The following is a 26,861-nucleotide window of genomic DNA, read 5'->3' on the forward strand; positions in this document are numbered from 1 at the left end:
TGACTGACTTCACTTAGTATGATAATCTCTAGTTGCATCCATGTTGCTGCAAATGGCATTATTTCATTCTTTTTATGGCTGAGTAGTATTCCACTGTATATATACGTACCACATCTTCTTTATCCATTCATCTGTCGATGGACATTTAGGTTGTTTCCAAAAAGCATGTAGTTTAGAGTCAGACCTGTGAGTTAACAATGCTGAGACCTGGGCCAGTGACCCACCTGCTGAAGATGTTTTTCTCATCTGCAACATGGAGTTCGCATCTGTTACTTTAAAAGGTTTCATTGGGGAGTAAAAGTTTCTAAGACGTAGCAGATGCTCAATAAATATTGGTTTCTTTCTTTCTTTTCTGTCTTCTCCCTTTGTTTGCTTAAGGGAGAAGCCACATTATATATGGTATCAGAGGGGTGGTGGTGCAGAGGTGGGCTGAAAGCAGAGTTGTAAGATAGGCAGCTTGGCATTGGCACTGCCTCTCTTATTCCCCATCACCTTTCCAGAGCTTCTGTACTGTTGGAGTTGTAAGAGAGGAATTAAGTGTAAGTAGAAGTAGAAGCTGAACCTCATTTCACTGATTACCATTGCAACAAAAACATCTTTATAATTAAAGGTGACCAGTGACCTGTTGACGTCTCACTTATTTCATTTCAAATACCAAAATATTTTTTGAAAGGTGCCTGGAAACCCACTATCTTAACAGTTGGCATCAGAGTGAGCCTGTGTAAACATGTTCTAAGAGATGCACTTGAATGTATAGATATAGACTGCACAGCACATCTTACTCTGAAAGTTTTGAAAATTAAAAAAAAAATCACAGTAGACTATGCTAATTCCTTAGAGAGGTTGCCTTAAGAAAGGGTAAGTGTAGTTTTGGAAATGTCTCTGATATAAGTGATTCGTGTCCTTATAACGTAATCCTTGTTCTTCATCCTTCCCAGATTGGCTAAGGGCCCTTAGTTTCTCACGGTACCTCAAAAATCACTGCATCACAGCCCTTCACCTGTCAGGAGCAAGCCTGCGTCTCAGGCTTTGGAATGAACACAGTATAAGAACAAAGCACTTGCGCTACTGTTTTGCTTCTCTTGTGATTTATATCACTTGTAGCTGTTGCTCATATGTCCCAGGGGAAGAGACGGTAGCTCCCCCATGTTAAACTTCTTGAGTCTTTTATGTTAAGATGTTTAATATTTATGTGCGGAGGAACATAAGCACAAAATTGTTCCTGGTAAATGACATTCTAAGTTTATAAAGTAGAAGAGAAAATATGCCCGACATATAGTCTTCTCACTGTGGAAGTACCATTTTTGGGGGGAGGTTTCACTCTGATATAACTTCCCTAATTCTCCTGCCAGAAATCTGACTTGAAGTATTTTTTAGAAGCATTAAAGAATTTTAAATTGTAAAACAATTTTCAAAATTTCAGAGTAAGATGTGCTGTGCAGTCTATATCTGTACATTCAAGTGCATCTCTTAGAACATGTTTACACAGGCTTGATGCCAGCTGTTAAGATCTAGTCCGTGGATAATAGGTTTCCGAGCACTTTTCGGAAAATATTCTGGTATTTGAATTTTCTTATACATAAAATAGGTGAGTTGGTGTAAAAAGTTCAGTAGAAACAGGATCTCCCTGAGCAGAGAAATAAGCCCCAAAGATGTTCTACACAAAGGAAAAGGAGATGCAGATCTCATAATATTGGTGTTAGAATTTTCTTGCTGCATGGAAAGCATCAAGTTGTGATTTAATAGATTTTTACATTTAATCTGATTTAAATGGATGCACAGACATGACCAAACAGGCAGGAAAATATCCCATGGGAAACTGAGGTTCTGCCACCTAGGCCCTTGAGTTTACCCTCTTACCCCCACCCCCGGAAAAGGCAGAAAGCACAGTGCAGGTTTCTTATGGGCTGCACATGGAAACACCTGGGCAGCTCCTGGCACAAGGACAGACACAGTAACACTGAACTGGACCCGACTCTGCTTGGGGTTTAGACCCCAGAAGCGTCACCACAGAGGATTTTCTCCTGTTCCTAAGGGAGAGGCACATGTGAAGACAAGCTGTCTTCACAGGCTGTGCTTCACAATTTCATTGGAACTCATGAAAATCTTCGTAACCAAGACCGAGTCTCACGCGGTTAGGCGCCGTCTGCCTGCTGCTTTCTGCACTGGGTGGACCGCGTCTAGGGAGGGGAGAGACAGAGGTGCCTGCACGGGGCCGCGAGAGGCGGCAGCTCTGGCTTTTGTGGCAGCAACACCTAGTGGCAGAAGTTGAGAGTGAGAAGAGTGAACTTGCCTGTGGGGAGATCCTTTCCCACTTCAATGACAGGCCAGAAAGGAAGCAATCACGTTTCTGCACACCAGCTTCCTTGAGGTTTTTTCAGACTGGTAAGAAAATTAGCTCCTAATCAAAGGGAGCTCTGTCATGCCAAAGATTAATTCTCTAGTAAATGTTTTCCAGTTTCTCCAAGTAAGAGGTTTGAAGTGGAAATACTGGTCTCTTCTACCTATCAGATGGCAGTGTTCCCGGTCACAGATGTGTTTAACAAGATTTGGGACATGTATGTATTACAGTGCAGGTGGTTAGAAACTCACTCCCTTATTTTTTGAGCTAGGAATTCACTGTTAACATCTTTAAGCTGGAGGGATAGCTCCAAAGTTCCTTTCGGTTCCCAAGCCCTTCATCGCCGATTTCTGGATGAGCAGGAATTGAGCTGAATGTGTAGGATATTGTATTTCCCAGAATATCCAGATGTTTCATTGGCTGAGCAAGGTGGGTGAAGTGGTATTTTAACCAGTCTCTCTTCTGCGGGGAAGCACCACACCATTTCCTTCATCTTATCAGCCAGCTTATAGCTGGCATCCTGCTATCCGACGGTCATCCGTTGAGAAACCAGGATAGCAAAAATGACATAACTAACCACAAAAAATTAAATATGATATTTCGTTTCAGGATGATGAAATTAACCAGCAGAGCCAGCTGGCTGAAAAGCTAAAGCAACAGATGTTGGATCAGGATGAGGTAAAGAATGCAATAAAAAATTTTTTTTACAAAGTTCTTTTATGACTCTGCTGTTGATGTTTGTTCCAGAAATTTAATTTGCAAAGAGTTTTTTAAAATCACTGCATCATGTGAACATTTCTTGGAAGATTTCCTTTCAGTGCCTGCTGAAAGCTGATTTTAGGGGAATTTAGAAAATAAATGTGACTTCCTAGAACTCTAGGGTTTTGAGAGTGCGTAGCTGGCCGCTACACAGTCTGTGAAGGGCAGAAATAGAGGAGCTTGGAGGTCGGGCAAGGATGATTCTGCTTGCTCATACTCAGGGCCCAGCACTCCTGGTTTGTGCCACTTCCGCCTTTCTCCGGCTTTGCAAATCAGACAGCTCAGGTCTTTGATCTACACCATGTTCTTGTGCTGTCTCGTAGGGAAAAAAAACACCCCCAAAACAAAAGTAGAAGGTAGACAAGAGGAAAGCAAAGAAGATAGGGGTCCAAGTGCTGCGTTAGTATATATGTGATATGGTAACGAGGAGGCAAATTTTTTTCAGTCTCTTCCTGGATGGCATTCAATTCTCCAGTAAATGTCTCTATTGTATTGTGTTTTGCCAAGTACTTTACAAATAGGAACCTAAGCAAAGAACAGATAGCCAACGTATCAAACACAGATGATTCGTAATTCTCTTACTGAGGACATCTAAGTATGTTTTCTCTTTTGTGCTTTAGGGTGCTTTCTGCTTTGTTGCTAAAATGATGTGAGTTGGATCATATGATGCAATTATAGCAAGTGGCTTAAGTTCATGGCCCCAGTCCCAGCCCTCTCGTAGACATAACTCTCTCTCTAACGATCTTTTTCTCTTCCTCTTTGTTGCCCTTCATCTCTCCAGGACAATGATTATGCCCTCTGCCCAAGCACTTCCCTTGGCAGGAACCATATTTAACCGATTCCCCTTTTAACTAGAGTTGAGTCTTCCATTTGCTTTGTGTTTCCTGCCCTCTTCCTCCCATTCTGTTGCTTTTCATCTGCAACTTGGTACAACTGCCTGTGATAACCTTTCCTTTTCTGTTACAGTTAAAACTCTTAATGTTTTTTTTCTATACTATCAAGGCAATATCTGTTCATTACAGGAAAATCAGAAAATACAGTAAGCACAAAAATAATGAAAGTATCCATAAGTTCAGTCATTCACTTTTAACTAGTGTTAATGTTTGGGGTATATTCTTCTATAATCCATGATGAATATTAAGAAAAATTAGTGACTGCCCTCTTATACTGTTTTGGTTGACTCTGAAATCGACCTGTTTACAATGTGAAATAATGATAATAGTAAAAAGCCATGTAAGTATTATTATAGTCCTTGGAAATTATTCCTCCTCGTCCTCTGTTCAACTTGTGGAATAGCCAGCCAGCTACAAAGTGTGGTGATTTTTGATGTGTAATCAATTCTTGGAGTTAAGCCTATGTAGCTTTAAATAAGAAAGAAAGAAAGAAAAATAAAGAAAGAAAGAGAAACAGATTTTCAAAACAACATGCTATTTTTTCATTTAGCATCTGGATATATAGTAGCATGTCTAGTTATCCTGAGCTTTTCAACTTATTTTCTTTTATCTGTTTTTTTAAAAAATTACTTTATTTTGGATAGAGCACAGAGCATAAACTTTTGAACATTCGATTCACCAGTTCCACGCCATCTAATTTCCCCAGCTTTTAGCTTCCACAAGAAGAGACTATGAGAAGATTCAGGAGGAGCTGACACGTCTCCAGATTGAAAATGAGGCAGCCAAAGACGAGGTGAAAGAAGTTCTCCAGGCCCTGGAGGAGCTGGCTGTCAATTACGACCAGAAGTCACAGGAAGTGGAGGACAAGACCAGGGCCAATGAGCAGCTGACAGATGAGCTGGCCCAGAAAACGGTTGGAGCATTTGTGTGTAGGGGGCAGGACTTCCTCAGCAGCCAATCGTGTACTTATATTAATGTTTGCTGACAGACCCTGTATAGCAAGGCAGTTGGCTGAGTGCTTTTTCAGTGTTAGGCATAGATGCATTCTTTGAAATCCTCCAATTATTGAAATACTTTGTGTAAATGACTTGTCCATTCCCCCCGGAACTGCATGTCAGAACTGTTTTATATCTAGGGGATTTGTAACACCAGGAGGGATGCCCTGTAGGATAGTCAATAGAGCACCGACTTTGGAGCCAGAAAAATCCTAGCTAAAAATTTGACTTTACAACTATTCGGCCTTCGTCGAGACATTGAAACTTGAGTATTCGTTTCCTTATCTGTAAAAATGGCAATAATAACATGTTCCTTTCAGGGCGCGAGAATTAGTGACAGTTTACATAAAGCACTTAGCACGGACCTGTGCATACGCTACAATCTTAGCAAATACGTCTCAAAATATTATGGGAACAGGGGAGAGTGGGTGACCTGTGGAAGGTCTGGGTTTCACTCTCCTTGTTTACACCCTTTCCCCGGAGCTTCTTGTCCTCGCCTAGGACCAAGCTGTCCTGGTTTGTCTGTTGTCCTGTTTTCAGCCAGTGTTTCAGTCTTCACAGTTCCTAATTTTCAGATTCTCCCAGCGAAAGATGCTGCAGGTTCTGCTCAGTGAGCTAGTGGCAGAGGGCCAGTGAACATTTGGTGAGGTGGCTGGTGGTGGGATGTGTCCATTTTGTCTTCTTCTACTCGGAAGATGGGTGGTGGGAAGCCGAGTGGCTGTAACTGGCTGCCCTTGGCACTTCGGCCTGACGGCCTGGTGTCATGCGATTGTGCCCAGCCTGCTTTGTGGAAAACGGCCAGTCCTCCCAGGCAAGGGGAAGTGGCAGATGGTGCAGGAAAGCTCTGATCTGCTGACCGTAGAGCTGATAGAAAACGCTCCTTACTCCATACGTTCAGCTGCGCAAAGGAAGACTTTTTAATGTTTCCCAAGATGGGAACTACTGCTTCTGTGGATTTTAAAAACAAAATGAAATAAGCAGTGGCAATGCCAAAATAAAAACAAAAACAAGAACCAGAGAAACAAACCAGAAGTCACAGTAGGAAAGAAGGAGACTTCGATTTTCTCTGCTTACTGTTTTCTGCAAGATTCTTTAACTAGTCCTTGATATTATTTGCTTCCCAAAACAATGAAATGTTTTCCATGATACAAGTTTTATTTTCTGTCAAACCAAAGGACTGCTAGACTGGTTTACAGTGCTATTTTTAGTCGTATCATTAAAAATGCTCTAGTAAAATAGCTGCATATGGAAGAATTACATAAATGTCTTTGCATTAACCTCTACAACTCCATAATTTAGGGAAATTATTTTCTTTGTTGGCTGAGTTAGTACCAAGACACCAAAAGGTGGCTATTCTGTTGATGTTGAGAGTTTGTTAATTAAAAATATATACATTTGGGTAACATACATGAAGGATGGGAAAGGTGGATTTGTTCATGTTTGGCAGTAAAATGGAGCATCTGCTATATATTAAGAAGCCATCTCCAGTTGAACCAGACCAATTTTGAAACGAGGTGAAGTGTTCAATTCAGCTTCACCGTGAAGATTAAAAGACTTTTTCTAGGTTGTTTTCGAGACTCCCTAATGTCCCTTTGCGCCTTCCAGACCCATCTATTTTGAAGCCAGATGGGAATTTGGAAGTGGTCCCAGGGAGCAGGTTTGTTTGGAAGTGGAGGTGGGAATGCTTGCAGGTACGTTTAGACCCTGGAGAATGTGGACTGAAACAGGATATTTGGTAGGTAGGACGATACGATTACACATAATAAACGTAAGGATTCCTTTTGGGCTTTATTTATTTTTAATAACTTATTTTTAATAACTTATTTAGTAACTGACCTGGAAATTGTTGTCTGATATGCAGACATGACATATCAGGCCAAGACAAATTCTTTTTCTAATCAGAGAATGCAGTGCTATACTATAGTCTGACTTAAAAGGACTCTTGTGTTGAAATCACATGAAATGATAAAAGAAATCTGTCCTACATTATGTTGTTATTCTTTGCAATGCCATGTGTATGAAATTTATGAGTGACCCTTTTAATTTGTTGTTAAAATGTGTTTTGCAGACTACATTGACAACCACACAAAGAGAGCTGAGCCAGCTGCAAGAGCTTAGCAATCACCAGAAAAAGAGGGCCACCGAGATCCTGAATTTGCTGCTGAAGGATCTGGGGGAGATAGGAGGAATTATTGGCACCAATGATGTGAAGACTGTAAGCCAGCCTTTCTTTTATCCTCTCTACCTGCTCTTATAATGGCATGATTCTAAGCAAGCAGGGGCTGTGTTTTATTCTCCTAAGTATCCAGTGCTTAGCACAGTGTTTTGCATCTGCTATGTGCTTGATAATATTTGAATGAATGAACGAAGGGCTGCTTGAATTACTAAGTAAATGATTGGTTAAGGAGGAGAAAAAAATTTACCTTTCAATTATAGGAAATGTCCTCAAATCTTGGTTGGCCTTATGTAAGTTGGCTTATTCCTCAAAATTGCATACCAGTGTCACAGAGGTTTGGAACTGGATACATTAAGCAAAAGTTCTACCCTCAGAAACGTTTCTTCTTTTCTATGAGAATCCAACAGAGTGAAAATCCCCAACCAATCAGTATGAATTAGGAGAGCTTTCAGCTGGAAGTAATAGGATTCTAACAGTGGCTTAAAAAAATAAAGCCACATTTAATTATTCACAGTATGAGAAGTCTAGAATCTTGTTATTCAGGTTGTGATCTGCATTCACCTGGGAACTTGTTTGAGCTATAGACTCTCAGGCCCACCTCAGACCTACTGAATTAGAATTTTCATTTTAACAAGATTCCCCAGGTCATTCTTATGCTTCTTGATGTTTTAGAAGCAGAATTTGTTGCAGTATCTCAACAGTGTCAGGCATCCAGGCCTTTTCTTTATTTTCTTTCTGCTTTCCTCAGCCTATTGCCTCTTCACATCTGTAGATTTTTATCTCAAGGTAGCAAGATAGCTTCTATAGCACCAATCATCACATCCCCACACAACCACATCCAAGGCAGGATGGGCTGCAAAGGCAGCCAGCTTTCATCCAGCAGGGAACTATAATCCCAGGAATCCCCAATAGACATCCCCTTATACTTTATAAAGGCCAGAATTGGGTCACACAGTCACCCCAAACTTCAAGGGAAGCTGGGAAAGCAAAGAGAAATAGTTATTACTATAATGGGCTTAAACTAACCATGATTAACCCCTTGGGTGGTGCACATTGGTGTCACTGATAGCAAGGATGTAAGGGAGATGGGGAGAAAGAGGGTGGTATAACGTTGTCTATGAGTTAGGAATAGAGAGAAAAGAGAATAAACGACGTTATCATCTAAGAACAATTAACAATTTGCCACAATATAGAGAGGACATTGGAAAATAAGATAGTGACATTAAACAAAATAGCTTTATTGAGGTATAATTGATGTAAAGTAAGCTGCACACATTTAAAGTATACAGTTTGAGAAGTTTTGACATATGTATACACTCATGAAACCATCCCCACAATAAGATAATGAGCATGTCTGCCACCTCCAGAAGTGTGTAGGGCTATTTCTGGTCTCCCTAGTCTATTTCAGTGATCTAATCTTTATGCCAGTACCACACTGTTTTGATTACCATTGCTTTATATGAATTCAGCCCCTTCTGTGGAGTAGTCATTGTTTAAACATGTGTGGATTTTAACAAGCCAGGGAATAGTGTTATAGTATTCAACTTCCTCACAGGTCCCTAAAACCAAATTCTTGGAGTTTAGCCCTTCAGCCTTTAAAAGGCCAAATTCTACATCAGTCTGCTTTGTGGGAACACTCAGGTTTTGAGGTGAGATTGTTAAATACTAGAGAAGCCTCCCCAAATTACTTTTGTTTATTGACATTTCTGGGAAACATTGAAAGTCCTCCTTCGATGGTATAACAGGTCTAGGTTTAGAGTATATGACTTCTTGTAAACCCAATCATTCTTTCATGGAACCTCTATTGTAACTGAATTTTTCATGAATCTTTGCAAATGAATCTAATTTTAGCGTAGAATTCTCAGGTACTATAAGATTAATCCTTTCCAGTTTGGTGATTTTATATTTGAGGATTTATTTTTAGAAGCATATGTTGGTGTTGAGCTATAAACTTCTGAGGTTGGGGTGATTAAATGGCCCTTGCAATATGAAGGTGCAGTATGATTTATGGGAAGTTGGTGCCTGCTGCTGATAACGATAAAGGAAGATATTTTTATGCTAAGTTCTAAAATAGAGCTGATGAAAAATGCTAATGAAATCAAGGAGTGTCTGGGTGCTTTGGAATTTTAAAAAAGTCCTTACCTTTGGGATATGAAGTATGATTGAGATTATTTTTAAATACTTTCAATGTTTTTAAGTTATTTTTGGATTCCAGAAATTGGATGCCCTAGTTAATTTCATTGATAACTAATTTCATTGGGAACTTTCACTTATATAGCATCATATTCTTAATCATTCTGTTTTTTTTTTCTTACAATTATGATTTAATCATTAGGGCAATGAAAGCTAAAGGGGAGGAATTATGTGACTTTGGGCAAGTTACTTTACTTCTCTGGGTTTCATTTTCCTAATTTGTAAAATGACAAGATGAGAGCAGATTATCTTGAAGGTTGTCAGCTCAGGAATTGCATGAGTTATGTGTATATTTCTTAGATCTATCATTGTGGGTACAGATACTTTTCTTACTGATTATGAGTATTCAACTGATATAATTCTTTTGATCTAAAAAACGAGATCGAGGAAATCTTTTTCGGTGATCTTGTATTTTTATTCCTAAAATGTTGTTCAGTCCCCACAAGGTCCCTCCTGATAGTGCTCTGGGGTGAGAGGGAAAGATAGGTGTTGGAGTCTCCCTCAGTCCTCAGTTCCAGGATATGACAGGCCTAAACAGCAAGGAAACAGAAGAACCCATATTTCTCCAGCTCAATCACATGTGGAAACATTTTCAGAGCCCAGGCAATACTTTAAGTCAACAAAATAAGATGAGAGCAGCAAATGACAAGATGAGCTTAGTGTTGACTTTATTCAGGTTTATTAGCGAGCCTCCCCTTCCTTTCATGTTCCGATGTCACCGGTCTTTCTTTAAAACGAAGATTTCCAGATTCCTAGCCACAAGCAGAATAGCAGGTTGAGGTAGAGTAAATAAGATGGATTGGATAAGCTGCCTAATTTTCTTTCGACCTCAGGTCTGGCTGAGGTGGAGGTGAAGAAGTTCAAGCAGGTGACACAGACCCTGGGCCCCGGCTCCATCAGGGACCTGACTATGGGTGGATCAGAGATGCAGATAAAACTGCTCCAGATCCTGGGTCTGAAGTCAGTCCTCATCACCGACAGCTCCCTTTCCATCAACTTCTTCAACACAGCCTGGGGTCTGCTGGGTCTGGGGTCTGAGGTCCAGTCCCCAGCCAGAAGGGTGACTGGGGTCCCCACCCCCAGGAGGTCTTGCTTCTTCAGTCCCCTCTTGCCCCTCAAGCTCTTGGAAGCAACTGTATCATACCTTAGCTCTGTACTGCACTTATAAATAAACCTGACAATTCTGGGCATTTTTTTAAAAAGGATTTCCCCCCCCCCCCAAATTTTTATTTATTTATTTATTTATGGTTGTGTTGGGTCTTCGTTTCTGTGTGAGGGCTCTCTCTAGTTGTGGCAAGCGGGGGCCACTCTTCATCGCGGTGCGCGGGCCTCTCACTATCGCGGCCTCTCTTGTTGCGGACGCGCAGGCTCAGTAGTTGTGGCTCACGGGCCTAGTCGCTCCGCGGCATGTGGGCTCTTCCCAGACCAGGGCTCGAACCCGTGTCCCCTGCATTGGCAGGCAGACTCTCAACCACTGCGCCACCAGGGAAGCCCTAAAAAGGATTTTTTAAAGTCCCATTATGACTCTGAGGTCTTAGAATGTGAGCAGTCACCTCACTTACCTCTTACTTGACCTGGAAATGGCACCTTGCTCAGCTGCTCTATGCTCTCAAGTCATGGGGTGGGCGTGGGGGGTGACTCCTTCCATACAGGCAAGATGGAAGGAGAGGCAGCCTCTTCTGCTGGATTAGTCATCCAAACTGGATCGCACAGCCCAGTACGTACATTGGAGTCATTGTCAGACCCACAGGGGAGAGGTATGAAATAATAGTGCAGCAGCAAACTCTGATTCTTCTTTTTGAAATAACAGTATATACTGGAATTACTGAAAACTCTGAACTAAACATGACTAAATATATGAACTCATAAGTGGTAAGAAACCTTACAGTTAAAACCATTTGTTTGGAGTATTGTTTTTTTCCATCAGGTGTGGATTCAACATCTCCTTTTAGACCTCCTAGGACAAGTGTAGGCTTCAGAAGTTATGGTTCTGGTTTGGGGGAAGAAATATCCAGCTCTCACTTTGGAGGAAGCCCATTATTGTACATTTTCTTCACTCTTCCCCGATTCACATGGGACCTGGGCATAGCATACAAAGTGTCCTCATCTAAGGAGAGCCTTAGAGGAGGAGATGTTTGTTCCTTTCTCATGATGCTCTGCCTCTTGGTTCAGCAATGTTTTCCCACCAGGAGATGGTGTAGGTTGTGAATTCCACATGAAAGAGATGGATGGCCCCTTACCTTTATACAGAAAGACAATGTGCAGGCACACCTGGTCAGGCTAAAGAATGAGTTTCTCATCTCTGTTCCACGTTGGACCAGTCACAAAGGCAGAAGAGCAAAACTGAACTTAAAGATGGAGGGATTTTCTCACCCGTTACCTCCATAGCATTGGATTATAGATTATCTTTTTTTTTTTTTTTTTTTAATTTTATTTATTTATTTATGTATCCATTTATGGCTGTGTTGGGTCTTCGTTTCTGTGCGAGGGCTTTCTCTAGTTGTGGCAAGTGGGGGCCACTCTTCATCGCGGTGCGCGGGCCTCTCACTGTCACGGCCTCTCTTGTGGCGGAGCACAGGCTCCAGACGCGCAGGCTCAGTAATTGTGGCTCACGGACCTAGTTGCTCCGCGGCATGTGGGATCTTCCCAGACCAGGGCTCGAACCCCTGTCCCCTGCATTGGCAGGCAGATTCTCAACCACTGCGCCACCAGGGAAGCCCCATAGCATTGGATTATAAAAGGAATGTAATGAGGAGTCGTGTTGGCAGGCAAATCGTTGGCAGTCAGAAATGTAACTAACTGATTAGCAAGAACCTCCATCAAAGTAAGATGGAGTCAGATATTGATACTCGTGGATTTTCTTGCTGTTAACATAGATTCTGCATTGTGTTGATGGGCACTGGAGTCATTTAACAAATACTGTTGTGGAATTTTTAGGGGAAGGTTGACGCCAAATCACAGGCACTCAGCACTGTCTAGCGTACTTCCTATCTGCTACCAATTTTCCGGTTGATACACGATTCCATATTCCTAGCTCTTAAATGTTTACTGAAGAAATAGTCATACGATGAGTTAATGACGGCAATAATGACAAAAGTGGGCAGCGAACTGTGGAACATCAAAAAAACCATAGTTGGAATCATTGTCTTAGAACCAACAGAAGCCTCTGTTCACGGGCTGGGTACTGGACAGGGCTCTTGTTTTCTCCTGAGGTGCTAGGATGCCCTCTGGTGGTTAAACAAAATATGCACACAGTTGCTTTGCTCATGTCGTCAGTTGCCCTTCAAGACCATCTCTGCATCTCAGGAAATGGGTTTTTATCCCAAGTTGCTTGCTGCAGTGTTTGTTTCCAGTAGAACTCTGAAAATTAGACAACAAACATGAGATGGTACGGGAATGCTGGTTGTCAGAATCTTTTCTTCTAAAGGTGGATTTACATTGTTATTCTTAGGTTATCTAGATTCCTGTGTGCTTGGAAGGGACAGTTGTGTAGAGGCAGGGAAACAGATGGGTAGTAATGAGAAGTTATGCAGGAAAATTTTCACCCAGAGGTACTTTTGGTAAGAGTACATTCTTAGTCATTAGATTTTTTGTTTAATCGAAGACTACATAGAAAATCCTTTTTATTTCAACCCTTGCTTATGGAAACATATTCAAGCTATTAGACTGCTTGCCTCTCTGGATAGCAGATTATAGAGAACATAATTGAAATTTTGATTTGACTTCTTATGGGGACTCAGAGTCACCTTAGGAACACTGGACTTTGCTGCTCTTCCAGAAATGTAAGGTGTAAGACATTGAATGGAACACCTCTTCAGAGTTATCTCTTTTTAAAATTTCGATGTCTTTTTCTTCTATCATCTCTTTTATCCTAAAAATCAGTTGTAATGAAAAACCTGGTTAATTGAAGGTTATGTTAATAGAAGTTTTTTTTTTCTTTTTAATAAATTTATTTATTTATTTATTTATTTTCGGCTGCGTTGGGTCTTCGTTGCTGCGCGTGGGCTTTCTCTAGTTGTGGCGAGCGGGGGCTACTCTTGGTTGTGGTGCATGGGCTCTAGGTGCATGGGCTGCAGTAGTTGTGGCACGTGGGCTTCAGTAGTTGTGGCTCGCGGGCTCTAGAGCGCAGGCTCAGTAGTTGTGGCGCACGGGCTTCGTTGCTGCGTGGCTTGTGGGATCTTTCTGGACCAGGGCTCGAACCTGTGTCCCCTGCATTGGCAGGCGGAGTCTTAACCACTGCACCACCAGGGTAGCACCCAGCAGAGGTTTTTAATTGAAAGTTTTACCTGAGGTTTCAGAGAACTTGGGGTTGAACGTATAGTACTTTCTAGAGAAAAATTCTCAGCTTGTGGTCCTACAATTAGGGTTTCTTAACCAGAAATCCACAGACATCTTGAGTTCCCATGGACAGGTTTCAGGGCCCCCATGAACCTTTGGAAACTGTAGGCATAGTTGAGCGTGTTCCCTCCTGTGCTCAGTTGGCAGATGTGAATGGAGTCATTGAGGAGGAATTCACCATGGCCCGGCTGTACATCAGCAAGATGAAGTCGGAGGTTAAATCCCTGGTGAACCGCAGTAAACAGCTCGAGAGCGCCCAGATGGACTCCAACAGGAAAATGAATGCCAGTGAGCGGGAGCTGGCAGCCTGCCAGCTGCTCATCTCCCAGGTAGGCCACGCCTTTCTTCCTCATTTCACACCCCTGTGCCCTGGAAAATCTGCTTCCTCCTTGCTCTTACTGGGGCCGTTGGTGCATAACGGGGATCGTTGATGGACTTCGCTTTACGTAAGACTTGTCCGTGGCCTCCCAGGCAATGACAGCCCAGGCTTATTTCTTAAGGCTAGGTTTAGTTGTGTGAATTACATGGATTACCTTCAGTCCCTGTTTAAAGGATGTGTCTATATATCTTTATCTAGCTAAGTAGTAGGTAGGTAGGTAGGATAGATAGAGATATGTAATGAATGGACAAGACTGGGTGGCATCTAAAACTCCTGTCAGCTAAGGCAACATTCTTTCGTCTTTTAATCTCTACCACAGGTCCAATTTAATATGGGACAACAGAAACTACCATCACGACTACTATTATTAATAGTAGTAGCAGTTAACCTTTTACTGAGTGCTTACAACGCACCATATCCTATGTTAAGCACTTTACGTGCATTCTCTCACTTGATCTTTAAAAAATTCCTGATGGGCAGGTTTTATGATTGTTCCTGTTTTTTTTAAGTAAGGAAAATGAGACTTGAAAGATTAAATATACTGTCCAAACTCATATAGCCAGTGAAAGGCGGAGCTGGGACTCAAACTAAACTGTGTGTGCACTCAAAGCCTTGAAGGAATCTTCAAGCTCCTGGGGCATATTTCATCCTCTCAATGAGTAAGGCTACTCTTCTTCCATTAGAAGGGTATTTTCATTTTAGTAAGGTGGTTTTAGAAAGTAGCAGCCTCGTTTCTGACCTGCCACTGATACCTGAGCTTGGTGTGTGGGCTTGAGGCTTCTGTGAGTGGTCCAGTGTGAGCTGCTCACTGCCTTAGTCTAGGCATTAAAACAGCTAAAGTCATTTGGGGTAAACAGATACCAGTATGGAATGGTGCATCAGACAGTGCTGAGAAACAGACAAAAGCATACTTCATCCTGTATGCTTTTCAACATAGGACTGTGTCATCATAGAACCATCTCCTTGTCTCCTACCGTAATCATCTAAGGGATGCAAATGAAAACACCAAGGTTCCATTTTATAAATAACATAATAAGCAAAGATGTATTAATATTTAAGAGATTATTCAGTGCTGGTGTGTGATAGTGACATTTGTTGAGAAAAGTATAATTTGGTCAGTCCTTTTGGCAAGGACCTTGGGAATCAAAAACCATAAAAATGTAAGTATACTTTGGTCCAGTAATTTCGCTTATAGCATTTTTCATTGATAATGAAAATGAAAATTTTTCATTTCATATGGTATTATCATTCCCTGATTAAAAATATTAGCACTTATATATGGAAGATGTTTAGTGCAGTATTACTTTCATTTTAATTAAATAAAATAGGCAACTATCTATTGAGAGACTAATAACATAAAGTGACATGGAAGGATTTATGCAGCTCTTACAAAAAATTGATAAAACCCAGTCATTTGGAAAGTATAATTATATAAAGTTAAGTAAAAAATGAAAATGCGGAGTTACAGATCTATGCTATGCCTTGCAACTTGGTAAAATATGCATTCATATAGATAAGACCAGGAATATAGGGGGAAATGGTTAATAAATTAGAGTGGTTAATGGGTGAAATTTATACTACTTTTTCTGTATTTGCTTTACTGTTTGACATTTTTATAATTTGTGAACGTTGAGAGGAAAAACACTAAACATTAGGACATAGTACACCTCAAGTCTGATTTCCAGATCGCCTGTTACACTGAGAGCATGTGCTTCTGGAGACCCCTAATATTTGGAGGCCAAGGCAAGAGCACAGACAGAGGCCCTGCGGCCTGCAGCCCAGTGTCTCTCCTTCCATCTGGACGTACCAGCCTCCATGTCCAAGTCGAGTCCCTTCTGCACGTTCTGTGAACTGATGGACGTGTGTAACTGTGTCAGCTGTAATCTATGTAAATGGAGGATGGGAGCCACACTGCTGGTCCTGGGAGTGGCCTTAGGGCCATTGGAGTAAGGAGTTTCTAGGTTCCCAGACTCACTGTGGTCTAAAAGAGGTGGGCACGTTCCCTTGGCATATGAACTTGGCTCAGTGAAGTGGGATGCAGCCAGAGGACCGCCCAAGTGGGGTGTTCTAAAGTGTAGGGCCCAGGACAGTTGCCCAGATCTTAGAGTGACACTCACTCAGGGTATATGAGATCAGAGTCAAGAATATTAGGATGGTTTTAGTTAGACAGTGCTTTCTGCATTAGCAACAAATACAGTTTTCCATTAGGTGCTATTTTGTACTCTGCTACAATTTACATAAAGCCAAAGATTCAGTCATAATTGCCTGGGGTTCAAAAGTAAGAGAAATCTTGGCTCTTTATTTTCTGACATGATCTAAGGAATCTGACAGAATATTTCCAGTTAAAATGATGTTATCTCCTTTGTTTACACTCTTCCTTGTCACCAAAAGCTATGCTTATAAAACAACTGCTCCAACAGGGTCCCATTTCCCAGAGGTTATTTCATTAGATTACAGCTCAGTCTCCAGAGTGTTCCTGCCTAAATATGAACCCTGTAGATCTGGAGGGGGGAGTGTCTGCATATTTCCATCTGCCTAGAAGTGACTACTGTCCCTATTCAGTCACGAGCTCTCATTCATTCATTCACACCATTATTATTTATTAACTCTCTATTTTCATGGAACTAAAAAGTAGGAAAAAAATAGATAAATCAAGCAGAAGTTAGGTGCTATAAGAAAATGTTGGGGCCTGAGTGATAAGGATCCAGCCAGGACCATGTCTGGGAGGGTGCCGAGGAGAGCTTCCTAGGGAGAGGAAAATGTAAATGCAAAGTCCCCGAGACGGGAATTGGTGTGTTTGAGAGACAGAAAAAGAAAAGACATAATATTTGAGTTCCAAAGAAGAAATCCAGAGGTGCTGTTTCAAAGCACGAAGCCCTCAGCCTTGACATTTTCCCAGTCCCTTTCTCTCCAGCACACTCTGTTTTCTGTAAGGAGGAAAAGCAGCTTGGGCTTTGGTATCTCACTTAAGAGGACAGTGAGGAAGGGCACGGCCCTGAGTGGGTCTGTGGGGAACGAAGCAGAGAAGCACATGGAAGAAAAAGGACAGATCCCAAACGAAGGGTAGAATATGCACCATTTGGGTGCTGGGACTCAACAAAAAGGACTCGAGAACTCCTCCTCTCTTGCGTCGTCCCATCAGACAGTCCCGGGCAAGCCAGGGTGGCCACTTGCTAGTCATTCACTGCCCCTTTTCTTTTAAAATTTATTTTTATATTTATTTATGGCTGTGTTGGGTCTTCGTTTCTGTGCGAGGGCTTTCTCTAGTTGCGGCAAGCGGGGGCCACTCTTCATCGCGGTGCGCGTGCCTTACACTATCGCGGCCTCTCTTGTTGCGGAGCACAGGCTCCAGACGCGCAGGCTCAGTAGTTGTGGCCCACGGGCCCAGTTGCTCCGCGGCATGTGGGATCTTCCCAGACCAGGGCTCGAACCCGTGTCCCCTGCATTGGCAGGCAGATTCTCAACCACTGCGCCACCCAGGAAGCCCTCACTGCTCCCTTTTATCTGTTTGCTTGTTTAAAGCATGAAGCCAAGATCAAATCCCTGACCGACTACATGCAGAACATGGAGCAGAAGAGGAGGCAGCTGGAAGAGTCGCAAGACTCGCTCAGCGAGGAGCTGGCCAAGCTCCGAGCCCAAGGTGAGCAACTGACCACTTTGCAGGTGTCAGACTCTCAGCCTCAATCACACACTCTCTAGTTGGCTGGACTCATGATGCTTAATTTTGCTCAATTAAAGCATTTCTAGGTCTACTGAAAACAATGGCATAATTGGGCGGGGTGGGGGGGGAGAGAAACGTCTAGAAGACTGCCCCCACCCCATATCTGCTCCTCTTCCCATTTTCCCTCTGTCCACCCTGCTGCCCAAGTCAGACTCCTCTCCCTTCTTTACCTCCTGCGTCTGGTCTGTCCCCAAGGCCTGTCCATTCGACCTGCCACATGCTTCTCTGGTTCTGCTCTTCTCCGTCTTCACTGTCACTATCCTTAATCCTAATTAAGAATTGTGGCCGCATCCATCTACCAAGGAGCTCATCTCCAGCCTGCTCTAGGCTGACCACTGGGCTGTATTCCAAAGGAGGATTCCAAAATCAAGTTCTGCCTCGGGTCCAACCCCAGGCCTCTGACCCTTCCCTGGTGTCCTGTTGCTCTTAATATAAAGCCTGAACGTGCACCCACGGCTTACCTGCATCCCCCATCCTTTGAACAAGCTCTTCCTTTGCCAGGCAGTAGTCTCCTGACCCCCTTTTTGGAGTGAAGTGCCCAACACATAGGAAGCACTCAATAAATGTGAATAAATAGAAGAGATTTGAGAGAAATGACTAGAAATGTAGAAACCAGAACAGGATTAAGAATGTAGGTGTTGTGGTGAAACGGGAACACACAGATCATATTATGAGTTGCAACGAAAACTGGTAGAGTCCCTTTGGAAAGCATTTTGAAAATACATATTAATAATTCCAACACTTCTCATACCTTTTGCTCCTCAAATCTCATATATTCATTGCAGAATTACTTAGTGAAAAAAAAAAGGAAAGGAAGCCACCTAAATATCCAACAGTTAAATGAACTATGGTATGTTGTTTAGAAGAACAATTTTTTTCATCTTGGAGATGAAGTACATGAAGGCCGCGCAGCAGTGCTTACAAGGCATTAGATTCAACATCATAATATGTAATTTCATCTTTACTGTGGTTATAACATTTAAAAATCAATAGATGCTTATGTTCCAAGGCCTGTAAATTAATATTTGAAAGGAAATGGTTTTGAGAGGGTAATAGGATTGGCGATGATGCTATCCTCTTTTATTTCCTTTATTGTCCTATAGTCATTTGCTCAGTAAATACATTTTGCTTCAAATGCCAAGGTAAATTAACGATGAAAGAGAAAACGCTCACCCCCGCTTTGACCTTGTAAGGTTTTCTTTATGTGCTAAGGGGTGTTAGGAACAGAAACTTGACATGGAAAAGGACTTTTCCCTCTGGTAAATGGCTTCTGCAGTGGTGCCACCCAGTGGAAACAAAATCAAAGCAAGAAGAGCTGAAATAAAGTGAAACAGACTAGAGAGGATACTTAATGACTTGAATGTCACTGTCCGAAAGGCTTTTGCTCCCTCAGCCTCGGGCCGCCCGTTGCCAGCTGTGCTCAGGGAGGGCCACTGCCCAAGAACAGGCTGGGACCGGTCCCTCCCTCCCAGAGGCATGCCACATAACAGCCCTGCCCCCAGTACGAGGCGTGGCCTTCCTGTTTAGTCTGGAGAGTGTTATTTTATATTTCTGTTTTCTTTGTGCCTATCCTTAGATTGTTTTCCTGCTCCAGATTCTTAGAGAATACCCATGGGAGGTAAATTAGCTCTTTCCGAAACTCTAATAGTGGCACAAATCCAAACACCACTAATATTCGCAGAGTGCATTATCACTGACAAAGCACGTTTATGTGTGCTGCCCAGGAGTAGCTCACCAGGCCTGGCGGGGGGGGGGGGGGGGCGGGGAACCAGTCCTCCGAGGCGTGAGGTGACAGCTAGGTCAGCTGCGGCGTGACCACTCCAAGTTAGCACTTCCCCTCCAATCGCCACTGTCCCCGAAGGACTTCGATAATCTCCCAGGAGAGATCAGCCTGGATTTAAAAAGCCAGAAGTCCTCCTTCAGAGGCACGTTCCTTTATACCATGGTTGTAATTGGTAAGATAAGCTGATGTTTCACCCCATTCTTTTTTTTGTTTTCTAATTTTTACTTCTGGGTGTGAGTCCTGCCAGTTAAATCTTAAATCATCATTTAAAATTCAAAACAGAAAAAATGCATGAAGTCAGCTTCCAGGATAAAGAAAAGGAACATCTGACCCGGCTGCAGGATGCTGAGGAAATGAAGGTGTGTACGCAGCCCCTTCCAGGAGCCCAGCACGTGTTTGGACTGGATTTCCTTGATCTAGGAAAATCCAACTCCTTCAGAGATGTGTGTGGGGTAGGAGGGAGGGGGGTTGGGACCGGGGCTGGGCACCAGAGCTGCTCTCAGAGTGTGGCCGGGCTTAGCAATGAGATGGAGGTGGAAGTGTCCAGGAATCCCAAGGTGTCTGTAGATGGTAGTTATGTTGTATTGGTACATTTCTCTTCCCGTTCATGACCAAGAAGGAGAGAGCACACCTTCCAGTCACTGCATGGGGCCACTCCGCACAACTTCTGCAGAAATGGTCGCCCGTTCTTTGAACGGAAGGAAACATCTCTCCCCTCTGTCTTTTAAAGAAACAGCCCAAATTTGAGCTTTCATCTTAAACATAGAGATCTTTATTTTTGGTCACATTTTAAACAGAAAAGGAAAAGTGGGAAAGATGATTGGGAAATAAGATTTTTAGGTGGATACAATGAGATAGGAGAAAATGTGGAACTTTTGATTAGCTTTAGGCAAACCCCTCTCCTGGGTTTGCATCACTTTGGTGGAAAGGTCTCCTTTGACTATCACTGTAAATCCATGCAGTGGGCAGGGCCAGGAAATTATCTATATTTCACGGTGAGGAAGTGCAACCCCCACAGGTTCCATGGCTTGTCTGAGGTCACCCAGGTGGTAAGAGGTCCATGCCCTCTGACTGACCTGGCGAGAGAAGCCGTGTGGCTCAGATGAGCTATAGAAGGTCAGCGGGAGACCCTTTACTCATGGAATGGGCTAATTTGCCCGTAGGGACCGCTCAGTTTTATAACAGATCCTTGAGTTTTGTTGTCCCTGTAAAGCACGGTGGGTTCTGAGGGCCCCGGTTTGGGGATCTGACAGCTGAGGGATATGGGGTAGGAGATAGCGAGCAAGGGCTTTGTCACAGAGCCGGCTGAGAGCCAACGAGCGGCTGATACATTTCTCCCGGCCTGGGTTGCAGAAGGCGCTGGAGCAACAGATGGAGAGCCACCGGGAAGCTCATCAGAAGCAGCTGTCCAGACTCCGAGATGAAATCGAGGAGAAGCAGAAAATCATCGATGAGATTCGGGAGTGAGTTGGCCCGGGGGCTCGTGGGGCGTTGGGGCGGGCACGGCCCCTGAGCTAGCCTGGAGGTCTCTGCTTTCCCCGCCCCACAGACCTTGGGTTCTGGCCCTGGTGCCTCAGCGAGCTGGACGTGATGCTTCTGCGGTCTGTTCCCCACCTGGAGCCGAGCCTCCGGGGGCTCTGGTGGGCAGGTGGCAGGCCGGCCCAGCTGCCCTGCCTGGTCCCCGCGGAGCAGGGGCACGTTGGTGATTCAGCCGGGCAGACACATACCTCAGAAGGTGGGGATGCTGTTCCTAGGAGAGGATGAAAAAACCCCCCAAAAAACCTGAATTGGTTCTGCTTCAGGGTTTCTGATGGGTTAAGAAATGCTCCAGAGAAGACAGTCAGCTCCCGCTGCCTCAGCCCAACACATACCTGAACACGGCACGCCCCAGAGCCACCTGCCCGCAGGGGCACACTCCTTAGGGACCCGTGCTGCTGTGTGTGTGTGTGTGTGTCTGCGCTCGAGGGCATTGCAGCTGGTCTCAAGGCCATTCTCCTGCTGTAGCTGCTGAAGAGCCCCCTGCTAAGTAATTACCCCTCCCCACTCCTCTCACCTTCCCGTCTCATCAACACAAGTCCCCAGGCTGTGTTTAAATGCCCCAAATTAAAGACATAGGAAAACAAAGAAAACCAATTTTATTGAAATACACTTCCACCCACTGACACCCTCCTCCCCTGTCCTCCCCCTACCAGCCACCCCAGGTCTACACTAAAGGTTCCCTCCTCTCTGTTTCTATAGATGAAGAAACATTTCTATATGGGAAGCAAGATTAAATGATTTACTTAGGGTCACACTGCCAAACAGAAATCAAACTGGAGTTGGAGTTTCATTCTCTCTCATTGTCCGTGAGCTACTCACACAGCACATTTGCATTTTAAAAACAAACGTGTAAATGATGTGATGGGGCTCTGTGCACAGTCTACCTAGGAAAGCACTTAGCATCGCCTCTCCCCTTCTTTTGGTCCACCCCCATGCTCCCACGTATGTCTAGCTTTCCCCTTTAAGTGTGACTCTTATTTGTTATGCTGATGAATCACCCTCAGATTGTTCAACTGGAAGGGGAGGGGAGGGAAGGAAGGTGAGAGAGATGGAGGGTCTCTGAGTGAGTTGACAAGTGGGGACATTTCCTTGGCCTTTGCGTTTCACATGGGTTTTCCTTCGGAGAGTGTATCATCTGTTGTCAACAGTCATGTAGGCATGGCCGTATGAAAGGTTTTATAAGGACCGGGCTGATATAAATGGTGACCAAATACCCCCAACCGGATGGTGAGTTTCTTTTTTGCAACAGCCCCTGGACTTTCTTTGTGTTTCCCCTCTCTGACCACTGCCCCCTTTCACCCCCAAGACTTCACAGAACAGAACTGTCCCTATGTCAGCTAGGGATTTGGATTTAGGGGATGTTTTTGGAGCATAAGACCAGAGGGGAAGGGAAGGTCAAAGTGGCCAAATAAGGTTCTGGGAGTGCGTATGTACCATCTGTAGGGCGGAAAAGCAGAATTCTTACCGGGCTCTGTTTTTCTGGTTTAAAATATCGGCCCCTTTCCCATCTCATTATTTTCCCTCCCAAAGCTCTTGCGCAAGCCAACTATAAATACATTCTCAAAGCCTTATGTTTCATGCCTCTTAGATGTTCCCAGAAATTCGTCTTCACTTGGGCAGGGAGGAAGCTGTGAGGTTGTTCTCTGATCCCTCCAAATCTTCCAGAATTGCCGCCTTTATTGCACAGGGCTAATGGGGTTAGAACAGAACCACGTCTTTAGCAGCATGACTCAGAATTTCAGGCTGATGTGGAATGTACTGCTTTTTCCTCTCCATTTCAGTTTGAATCAGAAACTGCAACTGGAACAGGAGAAGCTCAGTTCTGATTATAACAAGCTGAAAATAGAGGACCAAGAGAGAGAAATGAAACTGGAAAAGCTCTTGTGAGTGTGCTTTAAATATTTCCTCTGTTTTCTCTCATCCTCTCAAAGTTTTGTTTGTTTTTTTTTTGGCCAACTGCACGGCACGCGGGATCTTAGTTCCCTGACCAGGGACCAGGGACCGGACCCGTGCCCCCTGCAGTGGAAGCACAGAGTCTTAACCACTGGACTGCCAGGGAAGTCCCCCCACTGCCCTGCAAAGTCTTAAAGAGTCTACTTTGGTGATTCAGATACCCAAATATTCAGGTTAGGTCAGGCCAATTTAAAAACAGACCATGGCCATTTGGGTGAGTTGGTTTGTTTTGTTGACTTATCTGCAGATGCAAATGGTATCTGTGAGAATCTCTGATGCCCCTTTGGTGGTTCACAGTTCCTTTTTGTTTTTTAGATTGCTCAATGATAAAAGAGAACAAGCCAGAGAGGACCTCAAAGGGCTGGAGGAGACAGTGGTATGTTGACATGTTTTCCAACTCATTTTAGTCTCAAAGACCAGATTGGTTTATGATCTTTTGAATTTGTTTCTTCTAAAATTTTATTTGTGCATGCCTTTCTTGAATATCATTTTAAACATAAAACTTCCTGTGGAAACATGAGAGCTGTAGAATTTATTCCCCAGGTCTTAACAGAGTGACTAACCATCAATCCATCCATCCATCCATCCATCCATCCATCCATCCATCCATCCATCCATCCTTAAGACTGTAACCATGGAGCCCTGACTGAGATTTAAACTCAAATCAGTGCCTGCAATTTTACAGCCTCTGTATGTTCTGACTTACTTCCATGCAACAATCAATGGATATTTTTTGAGCACCTACTGAGGGCTGGCATGCTTTTAGGTGCTTGAGTTGCATCAGTACAAAACAGAGTTAAGATGCTGGCCCTTGTGAAGCTGTCTTTCACCTGGGGGAGACAGACAGTGAGAAATAAGGATGTAGATCATGACCTCCATTAGATGGTTATAGAAAGTGCAGGGGGTACTGGTTTGGGGCGGCCCCACTGGGAGGTGACATTTGAGCAGGAACTTGAAGCAGGTAAAAGAAGGAGCCATGGGGATGTCCGGGGAAGGAGCCTTCCAGGAGAGGCAACAGCCAGTGCCAAGGCCCTGAGGTCAGCCCATGGCAGGCATGTTGGGGGACAACAGGGAGATCAATGTGTATGTGACCAAGAGAAGGGGGGAGGGCAGGAGGTAGGCACAGAGAGGTCAAGGCCAGATGAAGTGCAGGCCAGGTAGGGCCTTGGGACCTGCAGGGTTTGGGGCGAAAGAGTGACAGACCTACTTCCCTTTGGAAGAAGGGCTCACCATCTGAGATCCTGGTTAGTTTTCTCTGTCCTTTCATTGGGTCTGTCTCCTCTGGTCAACTTCTGTCTCAGTGGCCCTGGGGGGTGCCTGGCTCTGAGGGCTCTCAAGAGCCCTTCAAAATGCCACGCAGCCTGTGTTTGAAGACAGATACCCCAAATAGTCTCTCAATTTGGTGAAAACATGTCGAGTCATTTCACGTGACATGGCAACCGAGAGAAACTGTTGTTTAGATACAGTCATGCATTTTGATTTCATCCCCATGTCATGTGAATTTATGTGGGACTGAGCCTGAATCCAAGAACTCGGTGACCCCAGACTGGAGGCAAGTGGTTGATCAGGGCTGGACCCGAGGCTGCACTCTGGCCCCTGGGCCAGTGTTAGCTGCTCCTCAAAGCCAGGTGTGGGCTCGGAGGGCACAAGCCATTCAGGACAGAAGTAGGATGACTGTTCACAGGAAGTTGGGCCTTTTGAGCCTGGTGGAGAAGACGGTGGACAGGGCCGCTGGAGGGGAAACGGAAATGAAGCCATGAAGTTGCTTCCTCCGCGTCTGTTTTCCTGGAGAAGTGGTACCCATAATCATAGATAATTATAGCAATTCAGAAATATATTGAACATTAAAATGTTACTGTATTCCCACCAGCCAGAGATCAATATTTCAGTATCTCTTCTTCCTTTACACCCTTGCACTCTCTCGTGCACACTCTCACCCAGTATACACACCTTCCACGCCCACACCCAGAAGCTCACTCTTCACCTCTCTCTCTCACGGACTCACCCACACTCGGGCACAATCACTTATTCTTTCTCACGCACATCTTCACACACACTCACACCCACAGGCCCTCACATTCACGTCCTCATGCCTGTGTTCATCCACTCACAAGTTCTTACTCACCCAGCACACCCCATAACATGCTGACACACACATTCACACTCATTAGTGACCATCCACACTTTCTCACTGGCACACTCACACTTTTGCTCATTCACTCTCACACCCTCCGTCACGCCCACTCACACACACCCCACGTGCTGACTCTCCCAGACTCACAAGCTTTCTGTCTTTCACACTCACTCATGAGCATGTTCTTTTGCCCTTTCGAATGTTTTTCTGTTTTGTTTTGTTTTGGCCGCACCGAGCGGCTTGTGGGATCTTAGTTCCCTGACCAGGGATCGAACCCATGTCCCCTGCAGTGGAAGCACGGAGCCCTAATCACTGGACCGCCAGGGAAGTCCACTGAATACATTTTTGACAACACATTTTCCTCACTAGCCTCCTCCGCTGGTTCTCCCTCTCCTGCCTCCCCCCGCCCAGCCCGCTCACCTATGTTCCCACCCTCACATCCATTCTCCCCAGCCCCCCTACCACACACACATGCTCACACAACACACTTGGTCCCTCACACGTGGACGGACCCACTGACACAGCCTCCCACGTTCCCTCTGCAGCCCTCACTGCCCATCCACACACATCACGCACACACACGCTTTCAATTCCCAAACTGGAACCCTGTGGTCTGTGCCATTCCAGACGTGGGTGTTTTTACTTATCCTTCCATCACATCCTCCCCAAGCTGTCATTGTTCCTCAGGGGCAGGCCTGCTGTCCTTGGCTGACCCTTGCTGAGCCCTCCTTAGCTCTAGGCCTGCGCTGCCTCCTGGACTGTCTGGGCAGGGCCTGGGTGGGACCTGCCACCCAGGTGTTGGGGTCTGTGAAGCCCACTCCAGGGGGCGACGTTGGGAAAGGCCAACCAGCTGGTGGGGACGTCTCTGGGGTCCCAGGCAGCCATCTGGCTTTAATAGGACACTTTGGGCTCTGGGGCTGGACCTCTCCTCCTGCTGCGTTGATGGGCCTTGTGTCCCCACCTCTCTGGTCCCACCCTCGCTGTCCCCTGTGACAGGAAGCTGAGCCCTGAGCTTTTACACAGAGGGCAGCGTCCGTGCCAGGAAAGGCTTGTGACTTACTTCACAAGGCAAAGGAATTGGGGTGGGTGAAGGAATGATAATGAATACGATGGAGGAAAATTCATTGCCCCAGGAAGCCAAAATGGGGTTACGCAGGCATTCATGTGCAACTTATCAACTGTTTCCAAGGTCTTGAACTGCCCCTCCTAAACTGTTTATTGAAGTTACCTAAAAACAAACAATCATGAGAGAAAGTCGCCAGACTCCGGACTCTGGATTATTTGGTGCTCGGCCTGGAAGAATCGCCTGGCCCTTTGACAAGACACCCGGGTCTTCTCTTCTCATGTCCCTGCGGGGTGGTGGCGTTTTTCATGGAAAGTATTTACTGTGATTATGGTTCAATCAGTAATGAAATCCCTGAAGCGGGAGAGAGAGCTCGCAGAGCAGGGGGCCACGGCCGAGCTCCCTCGGGCAGGGGCACAGGCGGCACAGCTACATCGCTGAGAGCTCGGCGCAGCCCCCCTGCACCTGCCGGCCGGTGGCTCAGCCCTGGGCACACACCGCGTGCACGGCGTTCCTAGCAGCAGGCCCGCTTGGCCTCCTGCAGAAAGTAATTTGCCTCATCTGAGGAAGCAATTGACTTCAGGTGCTTTTTAT

General features: G+C 44.6%; 1 protein-coding gene across 2 annotated transcripts in view; it reads left to right on the plus strand.

The window, feature by feature from the left end:
• KIF5C (kinesin family member 5C) overlaps nt 1-26,861 on the plus strand; it is a 179,420-nt gene that overhangs the window by 126,889 nt on the left and 25,670 nt on the right. For both annotated transcript variants that reach the window (XM_007183036.2, XM_057551553.1), the window contains exons 13-21: nt 2,951-3,019; nt 4,700-4,906; nt 7,057-7,203; nt 13,836-14,024; nt 17,597-17,714; nt 19,861-19,937; nt 20,932-21,041; nt 22,899-23,000; nt 23,386-23,446. In XM_007183036.2, coding sequence (XP_007183098.2) covers nt 2,951-3,019; nt 4,700-4,906; nt 7,057-7,203; nt 13,836-14,024; nt 17,597-17,714; nt 19,861-19,937; nt 20,932-21,041; nt 22,899-23,000; nt 23,386-23,446 — 1,080 coding nt within the window. The remainder of the gene's footprint in view (nt 1-2,950; nt 3,020-4,699; nt 4,907-7,056; nt 7,204-13,835; nt 14,025-17,596; nt 17,715-19,860; nt 19,938-20,931; nt 21,042-22,898; nt 23,001-23,385; nt 23,447-26,861) is intronic.

The sequence above is a fragment of the Balaenoptera acutorostrata genome, chromosome 8, assembly GCF_949987535.1.
Source record: "Balaenoptera acutorostrata chromosome 8, mBalAcu1.1, whole genome shotgun sequence".
In the NCBI taxonomy this organism is placed as follows: Eukaryota; Metazoa; Chordata; class Mammalia; order Artiodactyla; family Balaenopteridae; genus Balaenoptera; species Balaenoptera acutorostrata.